This window comes from Zophobas morio, unplaced genomic scaffold (assembly GCF_036711695.1).
Source record: "Zophobas morio isolate AGI-343-1 ecotype UQ-CSIRO unplaced genomic scaffold, CSIRO_AGI_Zmor_V1 ptg000040l, whole genome shotgun sequence".
Classification (NCBI taxonomy): domain Eukaryota; kingdom Metazoa; phylum Arthropoda; class Insecta; order Coleoptera; family Tenebrionidae; genus Zophobas; species Zophobas morio.
The window spans coordinates 5235607-5256264 of record NW_026972145.1 but is presented as its reverse complement, the minus strand read 5'-3'; the positions used below and the strand labels follow the sequence as shown (position 1 = coordinate 5256264).

The window sequence follows — 20658 nt, the reverse complement described above, 5'->3', positions numbered from 1 at the left end:
GATAACACCATCCGCTTGGAAATAAGGAAGTTGAAAAAAATTAACCAACTACGAAATTAAACAATAAATTATTATTTCTTTTTAGTGTAACTAATATAGTATGAGTACACTTTTTTATGAAACTGAGTCTTTAGAGTGGCCAACAATTGCCGCAATCCGGGCCTGTCCACTCAAACGTCAAATTCAAATCTCGCGCCGGTTTTCACCCCACCCATGCGCACCATCGCTAACTTGACCTCTTTGACATTGAAAGTTCAAATTTCAAGAAATCGTAAAGATTAAAAACGAGCTTAGAGCTAGATTAGACTGAATTACGCACCATAGACGCGTTTTAACCTAACCAAGGTAGGTGCTCGTCGCCTGAGTGAACCCCCCCGACCAATTTCCTAACCTTAAAATTTTACAAGTGCTCGTTTTCAATGAAAACTTTGTTCCCGTAGGCCGACAATGAGTCTCACTTCTGTCGTTATTCCCACTACGCCCTTCGAGGGGCAGAAACCCGGCACCAGCGGGCTACGCAAGAAGGTCAAGGTGTTCATGGAGAAGAACTACACTGAGAACTTCGTACAGTGTATTTTGGACGCCTTGGGGGACAAGCTCAAGGGGGCGACGCTCATCGTAGGCGGCGATGGAAGGTACTTTTCGAAGCAGGCGATTAATATAATTATTAGGATCGCGGCGGCTAATGGGGTAAACTTTTGTTTAAGGGTGTGTGAGTGTTTTTGTTTAATTGAGGGGTTGTTTTTAAGGTGGCCAAGTTGATCATCGGACAAAGGGGGATTTTGTCGACGCCTGCCGTGTCTTCGCTGATCCGTACACATAAAGTGTTAGGGGGGATTGTTCTGACGGCGTCGCATAATCCCGGGGGCATCAGGAACGACTTCGGGATTAAGTTTAATATTGAGAATGGGGGCCCGGCGCCTGATAGCTTCACGGATGCGGTGTACGAGCTCACGAAGAAGATTAGTCTGTATAAATTCACCCCGGATTTGGACTGCGAATTTTCGCAGACGGGGACCCAGACTTTCGAGGTCGACGGGAGGCAATTCGTGGTGGAAGTCATAGATTCTTCCGATGATTACGTTACTCTGATGAAGGAGATTTTCGATTTTGGGAAACTGAAGGAGCTGATTCGGGGGGATGGCAACAGGCCGCCCTTCAACGTGTTAATTGACTCCATGAACGGGGGTAAGTCTAAAAAAATTAGTATTTATGGCCCCCATAATCACTCATGATAACGTCAATTAGTAAAAAAATTAACGATAAACTATCACTATTATTAGTCACTGGTGTCTACGTGACTCGAATTTTCGTGGAAGAATTAGGAGCCAGCCCTGATAACAACGTCCGTCGAATAATCCCCCTGGACAACTTCGGGGAGATCCACCCCGACCCCAATCTCACCTACGCCAAAGACCTCGTTGACAAGGTCAAAGACGACACCACCTACGACCTGGGGGCCGCCTTCGACGGAGACGGGGTAACCCTCTCCTCCACACTCAAACCTAACTCTAACAAATCTAACTCCAGGACCGCAACATGATCATCGGAAAGCACGCCTTCTTCGTCACCCCCAGCGACAGTCTGGCTGTGATCGCCAACAACCTGGACTGCATTCCGTACTTCAAGAGCAAGGGGGTCCACGGCTTCGCTAGATCCATGCCGACGGCGGCGGCGGTGGACCGGGTCGCCGCCAAGCTGGGCAAGGAGATGTTCGAGGTGCCCACCGGGTGGAAGTACTTCGGGAATCTGATGGACGCCGGGCGGCTGTCGCTGTGCGGCGAGGAGAGTTTCGGGTGAGGGGCGGCGATAGCGTTATCGGGAGAATTGTGGCGTGCCAAGGTCGGGTTTTAGAGGCGGCGTAAATGTTGTTTATGTTGGTAATTGGACTTGTGGTTTGAGTTATTACTTTTTTTTGTTGGCTGAATTGATTGGTGGTATTGGGTAATTGATGGGTTATTATTTTTGCGATAAATATAGACGGCGCGGTTGATTAATTTAAGGCGGAAATGGGATTTATTGGCGGTTGGTGGAGGTCGGGGTTTGGGTGTTTTTTTTTTTGGAAAAAAATTAATTGGCAACTTTTTTTTTCCGGTTTTTGTGGACCGTTTTTCGCATATATGGGTCAATTTTTTGAAGCCCTTTTTTGGTGGACTTTTTTTAAATCCCTTTTATTGGTCCTCCTTTTGTCTTTTTTTTGTTTTTTCCCTCTTTTTTTTAAACGTATTTTTTTGTAATATTTTTGTAGTTTTACTCCTTTTTTTTTTAATTTTTTCGTTGCTTTTTTTGTGGGATTTTTCCTTGTTTCCGCGTCACCTTGTTTTGTAATTTTTTGTAGCGACGTTTTTTTTCGAAATTGTTATGGATTTTTTTCATCTTGCGTTCTGTCACCTATTTTTGTCGCTTTTTTCCCATTGTTTTAACATGTTTTGTGGATTTTTTATCGCATTTTTTAGTTTTTTGGCACATTTTTTTATTCAAGTTTGTTGTAAATTTTATATAATATAAATTAGGAAACTTAAAAATCGAAAACGAACTATTATAAAATCGAAAATATTGAAAATTAAATTTTTCGGCTTTACAATTTTAAGAATTCTATAATTTTTCGATTTAATAATTTTTCGATTCGATTCGATTTTGAAGTTTTTCCATTTTTCGTTTTTCAATGTTTCGATTTTTCATTTCTTCAGTTCTTCGATTTGCAGTTTTTCGGATTTTGTAATTTCCCGTTTTTTCAACTTTTCGAATAAAAAAAATGGAAAAATTGCAAAATTGTAAAATCAAAAGTGAAAAAAAAACGAAAAAAGTATAAAACGAAAGCTTTGAAAAGTCTAAAAATTGGAAATCAAGAACTTGAAAAATTGAAGAAACGAAAAGTGCAAAATAAAAAAAACGAATATTGGAAATTACAGAAATCGGAAAATCGGTTATTTGAGAAATCCAAAAATTGCAAAATTCAAAATTTAAAATTGGAAAATCGAGGAATTGAAAAATTATAAAATCGGAAGAAACATTGAAGAAATGAAGGAAATGAAAAAACGAAAAAGTGTGATATAAAATCGGGAAAATGTGAAATAAAAAATCGAGAAATTGAAAAATAAAAATCAAGAACTGGGGAAACGAAAAATTGAAAAATCACTTTTGGAGTTTTTTTCCTACGTTTTTTTTTGGCATTTTTTTTTTGTTCTCAGTTGGTAGCATTTTTTTCGCATCATTTTTTCGTCGCGTTTTTGTTTTTTTTGTAATCCCATTTTTTTAACGTGTTTTATGGATTTTTTGTTACCCTTTTTTTGAGTTTTTGGACACATTTTTTAAATTCATTTGTGACTTTTTTTTGTATTTTTTTTTCTTTGTTTTTTTTTGCCCTTTTTTTAACTCCTTTTTTTAGTTGCTTTTTTTCTTGCTTTTCCATCACCCGTTTTCGTCAGTTTGAAAATTCAAAAAGCTAGAAATCAATGTGTCAAAAATTGAAAAATCGAAAGATAAAAAATTAGGAAACTTAAAAATCGAAATAGTGCAAAATCTAAAAGAAGAAACGAAATATAAAATCGAAAATATTGAAAATTAAAGAAATGGAAAATCGGATTATTGACAAATACAAAAATGAATCAAGAACTTGAAAAACTGGCGAAAAGAAAAATTGAAAAATCGCTGTTGTTCGAATTTTTCATGGAATATTTTATCTTGTGTTTTTGTCACCTATTTTTGTTTTGGTTTTTTCCCACATTTTTACGGACTTTTTTTTTGTCCTCTGTTACTAGCATTTTTTTCACCTTTCTTTCGCCTTTTTTTTGTAATCCCGTTTTTCGACTTTACAATTTTGACAATCCTATAATTTTTCGATTTAATAATTTTTGGGTTTCCCAATTTTTCGATTCGATTCGTGTTTTCTTCTTTTCAATTTTCCGATTCAGTAATTTTTGTTTGATTTTTAAGTTTATCCATTTTTCGTTTTTCAATGGTCCGATTTTTCATTTCTTCAGTTCTTCGATTTGCAGGTTTTCGAATTTTGTAATTTCCCGTTTTTTCAGTTTTTCGATTTTTCAACTTTTCGAATAAAAAAATGGAAAAATTGTAAAATCAAAAGTGAAAAAAACGAAAACCTTCAAAATCTAAAAGTTGGACATCAAGAACTTGAAAAATTGAAGAAACGAAAAAGTGCAAAATTAAAAAAACGAAATATTGAAAATTAAGGAAATCTGAATATTGGAAATCGGAAATCGGTTAATTGAGAAATCCCAAAAATTGCAAAATTCAAAATTTAAAATTGGAAAATCGAGCAATTGAAAAATTATAAAATCGGAACAAACATTGAAAAAATGAAGGAAATGAAAAAACGAAAAAGTGTGATATAAAATCGGGAAAATGTGAAATTAAAAAATCGAGAAATTGAAAAATAAAAATCAAGAACTGGGGAAACGAAAAATTGAAAAATCGCTTTTTGGAGTTTTTTTTCCTACGTTTTTTTGCATTTTTTTTGTTCTCAGTTGGTAGCATTTTTTTCGCATCATTCTTTCGTCGCGTTTTTGTTTTTTTTTTGTAATCCAATTTTTTTAACGTGTTTTATGGATTTTTTGTTACCCTTTTTCAGAGTTTTTGGATATATTTTTAAATTTATTTGTGACTTTTTTTGCATTTTTTTTTGTTTTTTTGGCCCTTTTTTTAACTCAATTTTTTTTAGTTGCATCTTTTTTTGCTTTTTCATCACCTGTTTTTGTCAGTTTGAAAATTCAAAAAACTAGTAATCAATGTGTTCAAAAATTGAAAAATCGAAAGATAAAAAATTAGGAAACTTAAAAATCGAAAAAGTGCAAATTCGAAAAGAAGAAACGAAATATAAAATCGAAAATATTGAAAATTAAAGAAATGGAAAATCGGATAATTGACAAATACAAAAATGAATCAAGAACTTGAAAAACTGGAGAAAAGAAAAATTGAAAAATCGCTTTTGTTCGAATTTTTCATGGAATATTTTATCTTGTGTTTTTGTCACCTATTTATGTTTTAGGTTTTTTTTTTCACATTTTTTACAGACTTTTTTGTCATCTGTTACTCGCATTTTTTCTCACCTTTCTTTCGTCGTTTTTTTGTTTTTTTTTTGTAATCCCATTTTTCGACTTTACAATTTTGACAATCCTATAATTTTTCGATTTAATAATTTTTGGGTTTCCCAATTTTTCGATTCGATTCGTTTTTTCCTCTTTTCAATTTTTCGATTCAGTAATTTTTGTTCGATTTTTAAGTTTTTCCATTTTTCGTTTTTCAATGGTCCGATTTTTCATTTCTTGAGTTCTTCAATTTGCAGTTTTTCGGATTTTGTAATTTTCCGTTTTTTCAGTTTTTCAATTTTTCAGCTTTTCGAATAAAAAATGGAAAAATTGCAAAATTGTAAAATCAAAAGTGAAAAAAACGAAAAAAGTATAAAACGAAAACTTTGAAAAATCTAAAAGTTGGAAATCAAGAACTTGAAAAATTGAAGAAACGAAAAAGTGCAAAATAAAAAAAAACGAAATATTGAAAATTAAGAAAATCTGAATACTGGAAATTAGAGAAATCTGAAAATCGGTTAATTGAGAAATCCAAAAATTGCAAAATTCAAAATTTCAAACTTGGGAAATCGAGGAATTGAAAAATTATAAAATCGGAAGAAACATTGAAAAAATGAAGGAAATGAAAAAACGAAAATGTGTGATATAAAATCGGGAAAATGTGAAATTAAAAAATCGAGAAATTGAAAAATAAAAATCAGGAGCTGGGGAAACGAAAATTTGAAAAATCGATTTTTTTTTTCTACGTTTTTTTTGCAATTTTTTGTTCTCAGTTGGTAGCATTTTTTTCGCATCATTCTTTCGTCGCGTTTTTAATTTTTTTGTAATCCCATTTTTTTAACGTGTTTTATGAATTTTTTGTAACCCTTTTTTTGAGTTTTTGGACACATTTTTAAAATTTATTTGTGGCTTTTTTTGTATTTTTTTCTTTGTTTTTTGGCCCTTTTTGACTCCATTTTTTTAGTTGCATTGTTTCTTGCTTTTCCATCACCCGTTTTCGTCAGTTGGAAAATTCAAAAACTAGAAATCAATGTGTCAAAAATTGAAAAATCGAAAGATAAAAAATTAGGAAACTTAAAAATCGAAAAAGTGCAAAATCGAAAAGAAGAAACGAAATACAAAATCTAAAATATTAAAAATTAAAGAAATGGAAAATCGGATAATTGACAAATTCAAAAATGAATCAAGAACTTGAAAAACTGGCGAAAAGAAAAATTGAAAAATCGCTTTTGTTCGAATTTTTCATGGAATATTTTATCTTGTGTTTTTGTCACCTATTTTTGTATTTGTTTTTTTCCACATTTTTTACGGAGTTTTTTTGTCCTCTGTTACTAGCATTTTTTCTCACCTATCTTTCGTCGCTTTTTTGTTTTTTTTTTGTAATCACATTTTTTTAACATGTATGGATTTTTTATCGCATTTTTTTAGTTTTTTTGACACTTTTTTATTTTTTGTATTCCCGTTTTTTTGTAGTTTTTCTGCGTGTTTTCCAATTTTTCGATTCGATTCGTTTTTTCTTGTTTTCAATTTTTCGATTCAGTAATTTTTGTTCGAATTTAAAGTTTTTCCATTTTTCGTTTTTTAATGTTTCGATTTTTCATTTCTTCAGTTCTTCGATTTGCAGTTTTTCGGATTTTGTAATTTCCTGTTTTTTCAACTTTTCGAATAAAAAAATGGAAAAATTGCAAAATTGTAAAATCAAAAGTGAAAAAAAAAACGAAAAAAGTATAAAACGAAACTTTGAAAAGTCTAAAAATTGGAAATCAAGAACTTGAAAAATTGAAGAAACGAAAAGTGCAAAATAAAAAAAACGAATATTGGAAATTAGAGAAATCGGAAAATCGGTTATTTGAGAAATCCAAAAATTGCAAAATTCAAAATTTAAAAATTGGAAAATGGAGGAATTGAAAAATTATAAAATCGGAAGAAACATTGAAAAAATGAAGGAAATGAAAAAACGAAAAAGTGTGATATAAAATCGGGAAAATGTGAAATTAAAAAATCCAGAAAATGAAAAACTGGGGAAACGAAAAATCGCTTTTTGGCGTTTTTTTTTTTCAATTTTTCAAGGAATTTTTATATGTTGTGCTTTTGTCACATACTTTTGTCGCTTTTTGTCCACGTTTTTTTTGTAATTTTTTTGTTCTCTGTTAGTCGCATTTTTGTTTTTTTTATCCCATTTTTTTAACGTGTTTTTTGGATTTTTTGTTGCCCTTTTTCTGAGTTTTTGGAAATATTTTTTAAATCTATTTGTGACTTTTTTTGTATTTTTTTTCTTTGTTTTTTGGCCCTTTTTTAACTCCATTTTTTTAGTTGGATTTTTTTTTGCTTTTTCATCACCTGTTTTTGTCGGTTTGAAAATTCAAAAAACTAGAAATCAATGTGTTCAAAAATTGAAAAATCGAAAGATAAAAAATTAGGAAACTTAAAAATCGAAAAGAAGAAACGAAATATAAAATCGAAAATATTGAAAATTAAAGAAATGGAAAATCGGATAATTGACAAATACAAAAATGAATCAAGAACTTGAAAAACTGGAGAAAAGAAAAATTGAAAAATCGCTTTTGTTCGAATTTTTCATGGAATATTTTATCTTGTGTTTTTGTCACCTATTTTTGTTTTTGTTTTTTTTTCACATTTTTTACGGACCTTTTTGTCTTCTGTTACTCGGATTTTTTCTCCCCTTTCTTTCGTCGTTTTTTTGTTTTTTTTTTTTTTTGTAATCCCATTTTTCGACTTTACAATTTTGACAATCGTATAATTTTTCAATTTAATAATTTTTGGGTTTCCCAATTTTTCGATTCGATTCGTTTTTTCCTCTTTTCAATTTTTCGATTCAGTAATTTTTGTTCGATTTTTAAGTTTTTCCATTTTTCGTTTTTCAATGTTCCGATTTTTCATTTCTTGAGTTCTTCAATTTGCAGTTTTTCGGATTTTGTAATTTCCCGTTTTTTCAGTTTTTCGATTTTTCAACTTTTCGAATAAAAAAAATGGAAAAATTGCAAAATTGTAAAATCAAAAGTGAAAAAAAACGAAAAAAGTATAAAACGAAAGCTTTGAAAACTCTAAAAGTTGGAAATCAAGAACTTGAAAAATTGAAGAAACGAAAAAGTGCAAAATAAAAAAAAACGAAATATTGAAAATTAAGAAAATCCGAATACTGGAAATTAGAGAAATCTGAAAATCTGTTAATTGAGAAATCCAAAAATTGCAAAATTCAAAATTTCAAACTTGGAAAATCGAGGAATTGAAAAATTATAAAATCGGAAGAAACATTGAAAAAATGAAGGAAATGAAAAAACGAAAAAGTGTGATATAAAATCGGGAAAATGTGAAATTAAAAAATCGATTTTTTTTTTCTACATTTTTTTTGCAATTTTTTGTTCTCAGTTGGTAGCATTTTTTTCGCATCATTCTTTCGTCGCGTTTTTAATTTTTTTGTAATCCCATTTTTTTAACGTGTTTTATGAATTTTTTGTAACCCTTTTTTTGAGTTTTTGGACACATTTTTAAAATTTATTTGTGGCTTTTTTTGTATTTTTTTCTTTGTTTTTTGGCCCTTTTTAACTCCATTTTTTTAGTTGCATTTTTTCTTGCTTTTCCATCACCCGTTTTCGTCAGTTGGAAAATTCAAAAACTAGAAATCAATGTGTTCAAAAATTGAAAAATCGAAAGATAAAAAATTAGGAAACTTAAAAATCGAAAAGAAGAAACGAAATATAAAATCGAAAATATTGAAAATTAAAGAAATGGAAAATCGGATAATTGACAAATTCAAAAATGAATCAAGAACTTGAAAAACTGACGAAAAGAAAAATTGAAAAATCGCTTTTGTTCGAATTTTTCATGGAATATTTTATCTTGTGTTTTTGTCACCTATTTTTGTATTTGTTTTTTTCCACATTTTTTACGGAGTTTTTTGTCCTCTGTTACTAGCATTTTTTCTCACCACCACCGCTTATTTGTTTGTTTTTTGTAATCCCATTTTTTTAACATGTATGGATTTTTTATCGCATTTTTTTGACACTTTTTTTATTTTTTGTATTTCCGTTTTTTGTAGTTTTTCAGCGTGTTTTTTTTTTGTACAGTTTTCGTCGTATTTTTAGTTGCCTATTTTGTGACCTCTTTTTTTGTTCTAGTCGTTTTTTTTTTGGTCTCTTTATTACCATTTTTTGCATTTTGTTTGGATTTTGGCTTGTTTGCTCTTTTTTGTTGTACTTTTTTTGTCAACTTTTTCCATTTCATTTTTTGTCGCATTTTTGTCATCTTTTTGGTTGTTTTTCCCCTCGTGGTTGCTTTTTCTGGTTTCTTTACCGTCTGTTTTTGTCTGTCTTTTTTATGTTGAATAAATTTTTTTGTAGTTTTTTCTTTTTTGTCTGTTTTTCATAGTTTTTTTACTCTCTTCTTTTTGGTCTCTTTTTTATTGCCTTCTTTGGACATTTAACCTTTAGTATTTTTTTTTGCCCTTTTTTCGATATTTTGACCTATTTTTAAAGGTTTTTTTTTGTTCCATTTTTTGTAACCAATTCTGTCGCCGTTTCTGACTCCGTGAGCCGTCTTTATTTTTCTCTTTTTGTCCTCTTCTTGTGACCTTATTTCCATTCATTCTAATCGCATTTTTTATTTTTGTTTCCATTCTTTTTTTTGAAGCTTTTTTCCGATAGTCGTTTTTTTGTAACATTTTTGTTGATGTCCTTTTAGTCGCATTTTTTGTCTTCGTTTTTTTTGTCGTTTTTATGGCGTTTTTTACTTTCATTTTTGTCACTTTTGGTTTCTTGTTTTTTTTTTTAAACTTGATTCAGGATTTTTCGTCCTGTTTTTATCGCTTTTTTTGTCGTCCCTTTTTTCCACATTTTTTTTTCCATTTTTTTTTTGCCCTATTTTTAACATTCTTTTTGTGTATTATATTTGGTTTTTGTAGTCGAGTTTTTTTTTTGGTCCTTTTTTTCACATTTTGTAGGACCTATTTTTGTCGTCATTTTTTTTCCCGCTCTTTTCGACAATTTTTGCCAACTTTTTTCGATTTTTTTTGGTCCTCTTTTTCCTTACCTTTCTTTCGTCACTTTTTTCTTGTTCTTTTTAGCATTTTTTATTTTTTATCACTTTTTGTAGTCCCATTCTTGGATCCTTTTAATCGCTTTTCTTCCACATTTTTGTGAATTATTTTTTAAAATTTTACGTTTTTTTCATCTTAATCACAAAATTTCATTATGAAAAATAGATTTGAAACGCAACAACACACTTTACCCCTGTAGCCAGTAAAAAGGAGGGGTGGGTGGGCGGGCAGGGCTAATAGTTAAAAGTGGATAGTATTTTCAGATGACGTCATCAGTTTTTTCGAGACAGCCAAGAGACAAATTTTTGTTGGCATTTTACCATTTTTAGATATTCGTTAGACGATCCTGCATCATGTGTATCAACATCTTTCACAAGAAAAACACGTGACGAATTTCATATTTTATAAAAATGCACATTCCGTGTCGTTACGCAACTTTCAAACAAAGCAAAAAGCGACATATGGCGACAAAAACTTCGATCGTCGTCAACTTTAATATTTATTTTGTAGCGTTAAGCTACCTTGAATGTTTTCTTGGAACGTCGTTAAATAAATAATGAATACATACTTTGCAAGGATAATTTGTTTATTGCAGCCTTTGTAACAATAAACAGTCGAGTAAATAGCGATTTCTGCACCACGCTATAATTATCCGTGAAGTCACACATAAAAAAAGTAGTTAAAACTAGTCGTAGTAATTATTTTAGCCGAAAACAAACAACTTTGAGTAGTTTACGTCAAAGTTTGTGCCACATGGGGTTTTGCAATTTTATAATTTTATTTGTTGTTGTTGTTGTCAGGACCGGCTCCGACCACATTCGCGAGAAAGACGGCATTTGGGCAGTCCTGGCATGGCTGTCCATCATCGCCCACAAGAACATGAGCGTGGAGGACATCCTCACCGAACACTGGAAGACCTACGGTCGGAACTACTTCACCCGGTACGACTACGAGGAGTGCGACAGCGACGACGCTAACAAAATGATGGCCCACCTGGAGCACACCATCGCCGACGCCGCCTTCGTCGGGAAGACCTTCACGGCGGAGGGGAAAACCTACAAGGTCAAGCAAGCCGACAACTTCTCGTACGTGGACCCCATCGACAAGAGTTTCACCAAGAACCAGGTTCGAAAAATCAAATAAATTAAAAAACGGTTGTTAATTGTTTGACCTAGGGTATTCGGGTGCTCTTCGACGACGGCTCCCGAGTGATTTTCAGACTCTCTGGCACCGGCAGCAGCGGCGCCACCGTGCGCCTCTACATCGACAGCTACGAGAAGGACAACGTCACCTGCAGCGCCCAGACCATGCTGAAGCCCCTCATCAACGTCGCCCTCGACATCTCCCAACTCAAGAAGTTCACCGGGCGGGAGCAGCCCACCGTCATAACCTAAACCCTTCCCCGTAGAGTGGTGGCATTTATTGTGATCTTCGTTGCACATTTTCGATTGTTTTATTTGTCTATTTCTTTGTACAAAACTTAATAAATTACGGTAAATCAAAGCCGAGCAAGTCCTCGAGCGTGTACCCGAACAACCTGAAGTCGTACTCGTACTTCTTGTACAGTCCGCGGATGTCGTCCATCGACAGCTGCTGGAAGTACGTCCTGAGCTTGTGGGACGTGTTCGACGACCTGGTGAAGGGGAAGGCGATGGGCGGCGCGCCGATCATGTCGAGGAGGGCGGCGGCGTCCTCGACGAGGGTCTCGTACCGCCCGATGAAGCTGTAGTTGAGAGAGCAGGGGTGGCACAGGTCGAACACGGGCGCCCAGTGCTCGTTGGCGCTGCCGTCCTCCAGGACGTACCAGACGAACTCGCGGAAGGTCACGTTGGTGCCGGTGTCCAGGTCGCTGTCGGTGGCGTTGTGGCGGTACTTGCGGATGATGGTGCGGCCGTAGCGGAGCTGTAAGGGGGTGGAGTACTGGCACGACTAACTAGATTCGGGCTTACTTGGAAGTACTGGCTGTAGGTGTTCTCGAACTTGTTGCGGTAGGCGGAGAGGAGGCGCTCGAAGGGGTGGCGGACCATGACGAAGGCGGTGTAGTGCTCGAGGCAGTGGCGCACGGCGGGGGGGTCCAGCTGGGAGAGCCTGAGGGTGGAGTTGTCGGCGTGGGCTAGAGACCCGGGGATGTCGACGAGGTTGGACGACGACGACGTGCCGGTCAAGACCATGAGGAGGCGCTTCCAGTTGGTGCAAGCCACCTGGACGACAAGTCAATTTTTAGAATTATTTATAAAGGTTTCATTTTCAGAATTTTTTAGTTTCTATTTTCTCGATTTTTCAAAATTTTCATTTCACATTTTTTGGTTTTTTTCATTTTGATTTTTCAATTATATTGAGAGTTTGAAAAAAAGTCGAATAAAAGAAAAAGTTTTAAAATCCAACAATTCAAAAATCTAGAAGTTGAAAAACGAAATTTGAAAACCGAAAAATTGAAAAAATAAAGACAATAACAAATCGAAACGAAAAATAATAAAAAATTGAAACATCCATAAGTTGGAAAATTTTTGACTTGAGTTTCATGTTTTCCTTTTTTTGTTTCTTCACTATTTCAATTTCCAATTTTCCGTGTTTTTAAGTTTGGACCAATTTTTCTGTTTTTCAAGGCACTGTTTTAATTTTTTCAATGTGACGTTTTCTAATTTTCGGATTTCTCAATTTTTGATTTGAAATTTTTCTAGTTTTCATTTCAAATATGTAGTGTTTCAATTTTTTTCACTGACTCGATTTTTCAATTTTTGGATTTTAAATTTTCAGTTTTTCGATCTTCCAGTGTTACAGTTTTCGACATTATTTTTACGTTTCTCAATTTTTAGTTTCTCAATGTTTCAATTTTTCGTTTCTTCAGTTCTTCGATTTGCATTTTTTTTTCAATTTTTCGATTTATCAACTTTTCGAATCAAAAAAATGGAAAAATTGCAATATTGTGAAATTGAAAAAGCTAAAAATTGGAAATCGAGAACTCGAAAAATTGAAAAATCCAAAAATTTAAAAAATAAAGACTAAAAAACCGAAACGAAACATTGCAATCGAAAAATTGAAACATCCATAAATTGGAAAATTTTTGACTTGACTTTTTTCAATTTTTGAATTTTCAAAACTTTGCAATTTTCCAATTAGACCAATTTTTTTGTTTTTCCAATTTCAATTTTTCTTTTTTTTTCACGATGTGTACTGGGAACGAAAAATTTAAGAAACAAAAAATTGAAACATCCATAAGTTGGAAAATTTTTTACTCGAGTTTCTAAATTTTTAATTTTTTTTTGTTTCTTCAGTTTTTCGATTTTCAAAAGTTTCGATTACTGATTAAATTTTTTTTTTCAATGTAGTTTTCTAATTTTTGGTTTGTAATTTTTCAAGTTTTCATTTAAATATGTAATTATGATTTTTAAAATTTCACACTTATTTTCAACTTTTTTTCTTAAATTTTTTCGAAATGCGACTTTTCGAGTTTCCATTTTTAAATTTTTCAGTTTTTCCTTTTCTCACGTTTTGAATTTTTCAATGTTTCGTTCCTTGAATTTTCGATTTGCAATTTTTTCTAGTGTTCGTTTTAAATGTGTAAAGTAGGTATTTCAATTTTACTGTTTTAGGATTTTTCCATTTTTTAATTATTGGATTTTAAAATTTTTTCACTTCTTCGATTTTTCAGTGTTTTCGAATAAAAAATTGCAAAAGTGTAAAACGAAAAGTTTAAAAAAATCTAAAAATTGGAAAACAGACGAACTGAAAAATCAAAGATTGAAAATTTGAAAAATTGAATAAACGAAAAATTGTGATATAAAATCGAGAAAATGAAAAATTATAATTTCGAAATACTGCAAAATTGAAAAATTTGGAAGATCGTGAAATTGTTATTTATTCAATTTTTCATTTTGGTTTTTTATATTTTTAATTTGTTCAAATTTTCCGTTTTTCAATGTACTGATTAAATTTATTTTTCAATGTGTTTCAATTTTTCAATTTTCCAATTTTTGGATTTTTCAAATTTAATAGTAATTTTTAAAATGTTACACTTTTTCAATTTCAATTTTCAGAATTTCTCCATTTTCAATTTTTCCTTTTCTTTATTTTTTATATTTCCTCATATTTTTTTCTTTTTTCACTTTCAAACTTTTCAATTTTTCGATTTGCAATTTTAATTTTTACGACATGCGATTTTTCCAAGTTTTGATTGAAACACTTTAAAGATGAAAAATAGAAAAATTTCACACTGAAAAGAGAAAAAAATTATAATATTAGAGCATTGAAAAACTGCGAAATTTTAAAAATAAAGGCAATAAAAAACCGAAACGAAAAATTTAAGAAATAAAAAGTTGAAACATCCATAAGTTGGAAAATTTTTGACTTGATTTTTTCAATTTTTCATTTTTTTAATTTTTTTGTTTCTTCAGTGTTTGAATTTTCAAAACTTTTCAATTTTCCAATCAGACCAATTTTTTTTGTTTTTCGTTTCCATTTTTAAATTTTTTGGATTTTTCAATTTTCCCACTTTTGGATTTTCAGTTTTTTTAATTTCTTGATTTTTGTTCAGATTTTCGGTTTTTCAGTGTACTGATTCGTAATTTTTCTACTTTTCATTTTAAATATGTAATGATAATTTTTAAAATTTACCACTTTTTCAATTGTACGTTTTCAGAATTTCTCTATTTTTGAATAATTCATTTATTCGATTCTTGATTTACAATTTCTCGTTTCGATTTTTCATTTTCTGTATTTTATATATTTTTTCACATTTTTTTGTTTTTCCAGTTTCAAAATTAAAAATTTTTTTTCTTCAATTTTACGAAACGCGACTTTTCGAGTTTCCATTTTAAATTTTTTCCGTTTTTCGTTTTTTCGATTTCACTATTTTAGGATTTTTCCATTTTTCAATTATTGGATTTTAAAATTTTTTCACTTCTTCGATTTTCAGTGTTTCGATGTCTCAACTTTTCGAATAAAAAATTGGAAAAACCGCAAAATTGTAAAATTGAAAAATCAAAAATGAAAAAGGGAAAAAGTGTAAAACGAAAACTTTAAAAAATCTAAAAATTGGAATCAAAAACTTGAAAAATTGAAGAAAGGAAAAATTGAAAATTGAGAAACTTAAAAATCGAAAAAACGAAATATTAAAAAATTGAAAAACCGACGAAATGAAAAATCAAAGATTGAAAATTTGAAAAGTTAAATAAACGAAAAATTCCGATATAAAATCGAGAAAATGGAAAAAATCAGGAAAATGAAAACTTACAATTTCGAAATATTGCAAAATTGAAAAATTTGGAAGGTCGAGAAATTGTTATTTATTCAATTTTTCATTTCGGTTTTTTTTTAATTTATTCAAATTTTCCGTTTTTCAATGTACTGATTAAATTTATTTTTCAATGTGTTTCAATTTTCCAATTTTTGGATTTTTCAATTTCACGTTTTCAGAATTTTTCCGTTTTTCAATTATTGTATTAAATTTATTCGATTTTCCATTTTCAATTTTTCGATTCTTGATTTTTAATTTTTTCGAATTTTTGATTTGCAACTTCTCGTTTCGATTTTTCATTTTTTTTTTTGTTTTTACATTTTTTTCCTTTAATTTCACGACTTGCGACTTTTCGAGTTTTCACTTTTAAATTTTATAATCTTTCAATTTTCCAACACTTCTTTGGATTTTTCAATTTTGTTTCTTCAATTTTTGATTTACACTGTTTTTTTGTTTTCATTTTAAATATGTAGTTTTTCAATTTTACTATTTTAGGATTTTTCCATTTTTCAATTATTGGATTTTAACACTTTTTCACTTACTTGATTTTCCAATTTTTGGATTTTTCAATTTTAATTATAATTTTTAAAATTTTACAATTTTTAAATTTCACGTTTCCAGAAATTCTCCGTTTTTCAATTATTGGATTCATTTATTCGATTTCCCATTTTCAATCGTGCATTCTTAAATTTTTAGTTTTTTCATTTTAAATTTTCGAATTTTTCGATTTTCCAACTTTTTAATATTTCAACTTATTTTTCATTTTTTCACTTTTAGATTTTTCAGTTTTTGGATTTTTGAATTTTTCGTTCTTCGATTTTTGATTTGTAATTTTTTCTAGTTTTCATTTTAAATATGTAGTGTTTCAATTTTTTTCACTGACTCGATTTTTCAATTTTTGGATTTTAAATTTTTAGTTTTTGGATCTTGCAGTATTACAGTTTTCGACATTATTTTTACGTTTCACAATTTTTAGTTTTTCAATGTTTCAATTTTTCGTTTCTTCAGTTCTTCGATTTGCAATTTTTTTTCAGTTTTTCGATTTATCAACTTTTCGAATCAAAAAAATGGAAAAATTGCAACATTGTGAAATTGAAAAAGCTAAAAATTGGAAATCAAGAACTTGAAAAATTGAAAAATCCAAAAATTCAAAAAATAAAAGACTAGAAAAAACCGAAACAAAACATTGCAATCGAAAAATTGAAACATCCATAAGTTGGAAAATTTTTGACTTGAGTTTCTAAATTTTTCATTTTTTTTTGTTTCTTCAGTTTTTCGATTTTCAAAAGTTTTGAATTTTACGTTTTTTTGATTTTGATGTGTGATTTTTTGTTTTTTCAATTTCTCATTTACTTCAGTTTTTCGATTCTTTATTTTTTCATTTATTGAAATTTTCGATTTTTCCATGTTCCGAATTATATTTTTTTTAATTTTTCCTTGCTTGAATATTTCGATTACTGATTAAAATTTTTTTTTCAATGTAGTTTTCTAATTTTTGGTTTGTAATTTTTCAAGTTTTCATTTAAATATGTAATTATGATTTTTAAAATTTCACACTTATTTTCAACTTTTTTTCTTCAATTTTTTCGAAATGCGACTTCTCGAGTTTCCATTTTGAAATTTTTCAGTTTTTCCTTTTCTCACGTTTTGAATTTTTCAATGTTTCGTTCCTTGAATTTTCGATTTGCAATTTTTTCTAGTTTTCGTTTTAAATGTGTGAAGTATTTCAATTTTATTCTTTTAGGATTTTTCCATTTTTTAATTATTGGATTTTAAAATTTTTTCACTTCTTCATTTTTCAGTGTTTTCGAATAAAAAATTGCAAAAGTGTAAAACGAAAAGTTTAAAAAATCTAAAAATTGGAAAACAGACGACTGAAAAATCAAAGATTGAAAATTTGAAAAATTGAATAAACGAAAAATTGCGATATAAAATCGAGAAAATGAAAAATTATAATTTCGAAATACTGCAAAATTGAAAAATTTGGAAGATCGTGAAATTGTTATTTATTCAATTTTTCATTTCAGTTTTTTATATTTTTAATTTGTTCAAATTTTCCGTTTTTCAATGTACTGATTAAATTTATTTTTCAATGTGTTTCAATTTTTCAATTTTCCAATTTTTGGATTTTTCAAATTTAATAGTAATTTTTAAAATGTTACACTTTTTCAATTTCAATTTTCAGAATTTCTCCATTTTTCAATTTTTCAGTTTTTCGAATTTTTGATTTGCAATTTCTGGTTTCGTTTTTCCTTTTCTTTATTTTTTATATTTCCTCATAATTTTTTGTTTTTTCACTTTCAAACTTTTCAATTTTTCGATTTGCAATTTTAATTTTTACGACATGCGAATTTTCCAAGTTTTGATTGAAACACTTTAAAGATGAAAAATAGAAAAATTTCACACTGAAAAAAGAAAAAAATTATAATATTAGAGCATTGAAAAATCGCGAAATTTTAAAAATAAAGACAATAAAAAACCGAAACGAAAAATTTAAGAAATAGAAAGTTGAAACATCCATAAGTTGGAAAACTTTTGACTTGAGTTTTTGAATTTTTCATTTTTTTTTTGTTTTTTAGTTTTTCGATTTTCAAAACTTTTACGTTTTTTAGATTTTGATGTGATTAATTTTTTTTTCAATGTAGTTTTCTAATTTTTGGATTTGCCAATTTTTGATTTGTAATTTTTCTAGTTTTCATTTTAAATATGTAATTATAATTTTTAAAATTACACACTTATTCTGTCATACGTTTTCAGAATTTCTCCATTTTTTAATTATTGGATTCATTTATTCGATTTTTGATTTTGCGGTAATTTTTTTCAATTTTTAATTTTTTTTGATTTTTCATTTTCTGTATTTTATATATTTTTTCACATTTTTTTGTTTTTCCATTTTCAAAATTTAAAGATCTGCAATTTTTCAATTTTTTTTCTTCAATTTTACGAAATGCGACTTTTCGAGTTTCCATTTTAAAATTTTTCCGTTTTTCGTGTTTTCAGTTTCACTATTTTAGGATTTTTCTATTTTTCAATGATTGGATTTTAAAATTTTTTCACTTCTTCGATTTTCAGTGTTTCGATGTTTCAACTTTTCGAATAAAAAATTGGAAAAACCGCAAAATTGTAAAATCAAAAATGAAAAAGGGAAAAATTGTGAAACGAAAACTTTAAAAAATCTAAAAATTGGAATCAAAAACTTGAAAAATTGAAGAAAGGAAAAATTAAAAATTGAGAAACTTAAAGATCGAAAAAACGAAATATTAAAAAATTGAAAAACCGACGAAATGAAAAATCAAAGATTGAAAATTTGAAAAGTTAAATAAACGAAAAATTCCGATATAAAATCGAGAAAATGAAAAAAAATCAGTGTACTGATTCGTAATTTTTCTACTTTTCATTTTAAATATGTAATGATAATTTTTAAAATTTACCACTTTTTCAATTGCACGTTTTTAGAATTTCTCTATTTTTCAATAATTCGTTTATTCGATTTTTGATTTACAATTTCTCGTTTCGATTTTTCATTTTCTGTATTTTATATATTTTTTCACATTTTTTTGTGTTTCCATTTTCAAAATTTAAAATTTTTCGATTTGCAATTTTTCAATTTTTTTTCTTCAATTTTACGAAACGCGACTTTTCGAGTTTCCATTTTAAAATTTTTCCGTTTTTCGTTTTTTCGATTTCACTATTTTAGGATTTTTCCATTTTTCAATTATCGGATTTTAAAATTTTTTCACTTCTTCGATTTTCAGTGTTTCGATGTTTCAACTTTTCGAATAAAAAATTGGGAAAACCGCAAAATTGTAAAATTGAAAAATCAAAAATGAAAAAGGGAAAACGTGTAAAACGAAAACTTTAAAAAATCTAAAAATTGGAATCAAAAACTTGAAAAATTGAAGAAAGGAAAAATTAAAAATTGAGAAACTTAAAATTCCGATATAAAATCGAGAAAATGAAAAAAATTAGGAAAATGAAAACTTATAAATTCGAAATATTGCAAAATTGAAAAATTTGGAAGGTCGAGAAATTGTTATTTATTCAATTTTTCATTTCGGTTTTTGATTTTTTTAATTTGTTCAAATTTTCCGTTTTTCAATGTACTGATTAAATTTATTTTTCAATGTGTTTCAATTTTCCAATTTTTGGATTTTTCAATTTCACGTTTTCAGAATTTTTCCGTTTTTCAATTATTGCATTAAATTTATTCGATTTTCCATTTTCAATTTTTCGATTCTTGATTTTTAATTTTTTTAATCTTTCGATTTTCCAACACTTGAATGTTTCAACTTATTTTTCGTTTTTTCACTTTTTGATTTCTCAGTTTTTGGATTTTTCAATTTTTTTTTCTTCAATTTTTGATTTACTGTTTTTTTGTTTTCATTTTAAATATGTATTTTTTCAATTTTACTATTTTAGGATTTTTTCACTTACTTGATTTTCCGATTTTTGGATTTTTCAATTTTAATAATAATTTTTAAAATTTTACAATTTTTAAATTTCACGTTTCCAGAAACTCGCCGTTTTTCAATTATTGGATTCATTTATGCGATTTCCCATTTTCAATTGTGCATTCTTAAATTTTTTAGTTTTTTCATTTTTTCACTTTTAGATTTTTCAGTTTTTGGATTTTTGAATTTTTCGTTTCTTCGATTTTTGATTTGCAATTTTTTCTAATTTTCATTTTAAATATTAAAGTTTTTCAATTTTACTATTTTAGGATTTTTCCATTTCTTAATTATTGGATTTTCGAATAAAAAAAAATCGAATTATTGAAAATTATAGAAATCGGAAAATCGGATAATTGAAAAATCGAAAAATTTTAAAATTGGAAAATCGAGAACCTGCAAAATTATAAAATCGAAAAAACATAAAGTCAATAATAAAAAAAAAAATTGTGATACAAAATCGAGAAAATAAAAATGAAAAAAAAAATCATAAAAATAAAAAATCGAAATATTGCAAAATTGAAAAAACTTAAATTGCAAAATGTCGTGTAGGGTGAAAACTCACCACGGATTCATAGACCACAAATACATTTTATTAAAATAAAAACAAATCAGCCAATTGTCGGTTGGTTTTTACCATCTACCCAGAAAAACACCCACCTTGGGCACGTAGCAATAGAGCATCTTGTGCTTATGGTCCACCAGCACGTGGTCGAGCTGGTCGTAGTCGATCCTGCGCGCGCCCCCGCCGTACCTGGCGCACCCTCTCGTCAGCTGCTCCTGCCTCGTCACCTGCTCCAGCCACGGGTACCGGCCCTGCACCACCAGCACCAACAACTGCCCGAAAATGAGTCTGTCGAACCCCACCAT

General features: G+C 29.4%; 2 protein-coding genes across 2 annotated transcripts; one reads left to right on the top strand and one right to left on the bottom strand.

The window, feature by feature from the left end:
• Positions 1 to 227: 227 nt before the first annotated feature.
• Positions 228 to 11607, top strand: LOC135140379 (phosphoglucomutase-like). The gene is made up of 7 exons (XM_064070883.1): positions 228 to 345; positions 441 to 690; positions 750 to 1188; positions 1284 to 1480; positions 1531 to 1796; positions 10905 to 11229; positions 11280 to 11607. Exons 2-7 carry the CDS (start codon positions 448 to 450, stop codon positions 11496 to 11498), a joined length of 1689 nt encoding a protein of 562 aa, XP_063926953.1. The 5' UTR covers positions 228 to 345; positions 441 to 447; the 3' UTR covers positions 11499 to 11607.
• On the bottom strand, positions 11539 to 20658 carry LOC135140380 (carbohydrate sulfotransferase 11-like). Its single transcript, XM_064070884.1, has 3 exons — positions 20449 to 20658; positions 12054 to 12305; positions 11539 to 12006 (listed from the first exon to the last, which is right to left on the bottom strand). Exons 1-3 carry the CDS (start codon positions 20656 to 20658, stop codon positions 11593 to 11595), a joined length of 876 nt encoding a protein of 291 aa, XP_063926954.1. The 3' UTR covers positions 11539 to 11592.

Bases quoted from the DNA above. Each gene is read 5' to 3' on its own strand.
- LOC135140380 (XM_064070884.1), bottom strand. From the start codon at position 20,658: ATGGTGGGGTTCGACAGACTCATTTTCGGGCAGTTGTTGGTGCTGGTG. The intron at 12,306-20,448 runs GTGGGTGTTTTT...CTTGTCGTCCAG, and splicing joins TCTATTGCTACGTGCCCAAG to GTGGCTTGCACCAACTGGAA. The intron at 12,007-12,053 runs GTAAGCCCGAAT...ACCCCCTTACAG, and splicing joins CCTACAGCCAGTACTTCCAA to CTCCGCTACGGCCGCACCAT.
- LOC135140379 (XM_064070883.1), top strand. From the start codon at position 448: ATGAGTCTCACTTCTGTCGTTATTCCCACTACGCCCTTCGAGGGGCAG. The intron at 1,189-1,283 runs GTAAGTCTAAAA...CACTATTATTAG, and splicing joins AATTGACTCCATGAACGGGG to TCACTGGTGTCTACGTGACT. The intron at 1,797-10,904 runs GTGAGGGGCGGC...TGTTGTTGTCAG, and splicing joins TGCGGCGAGGAGAGTTTCGG to GACCGGCTCCGACCACATTC.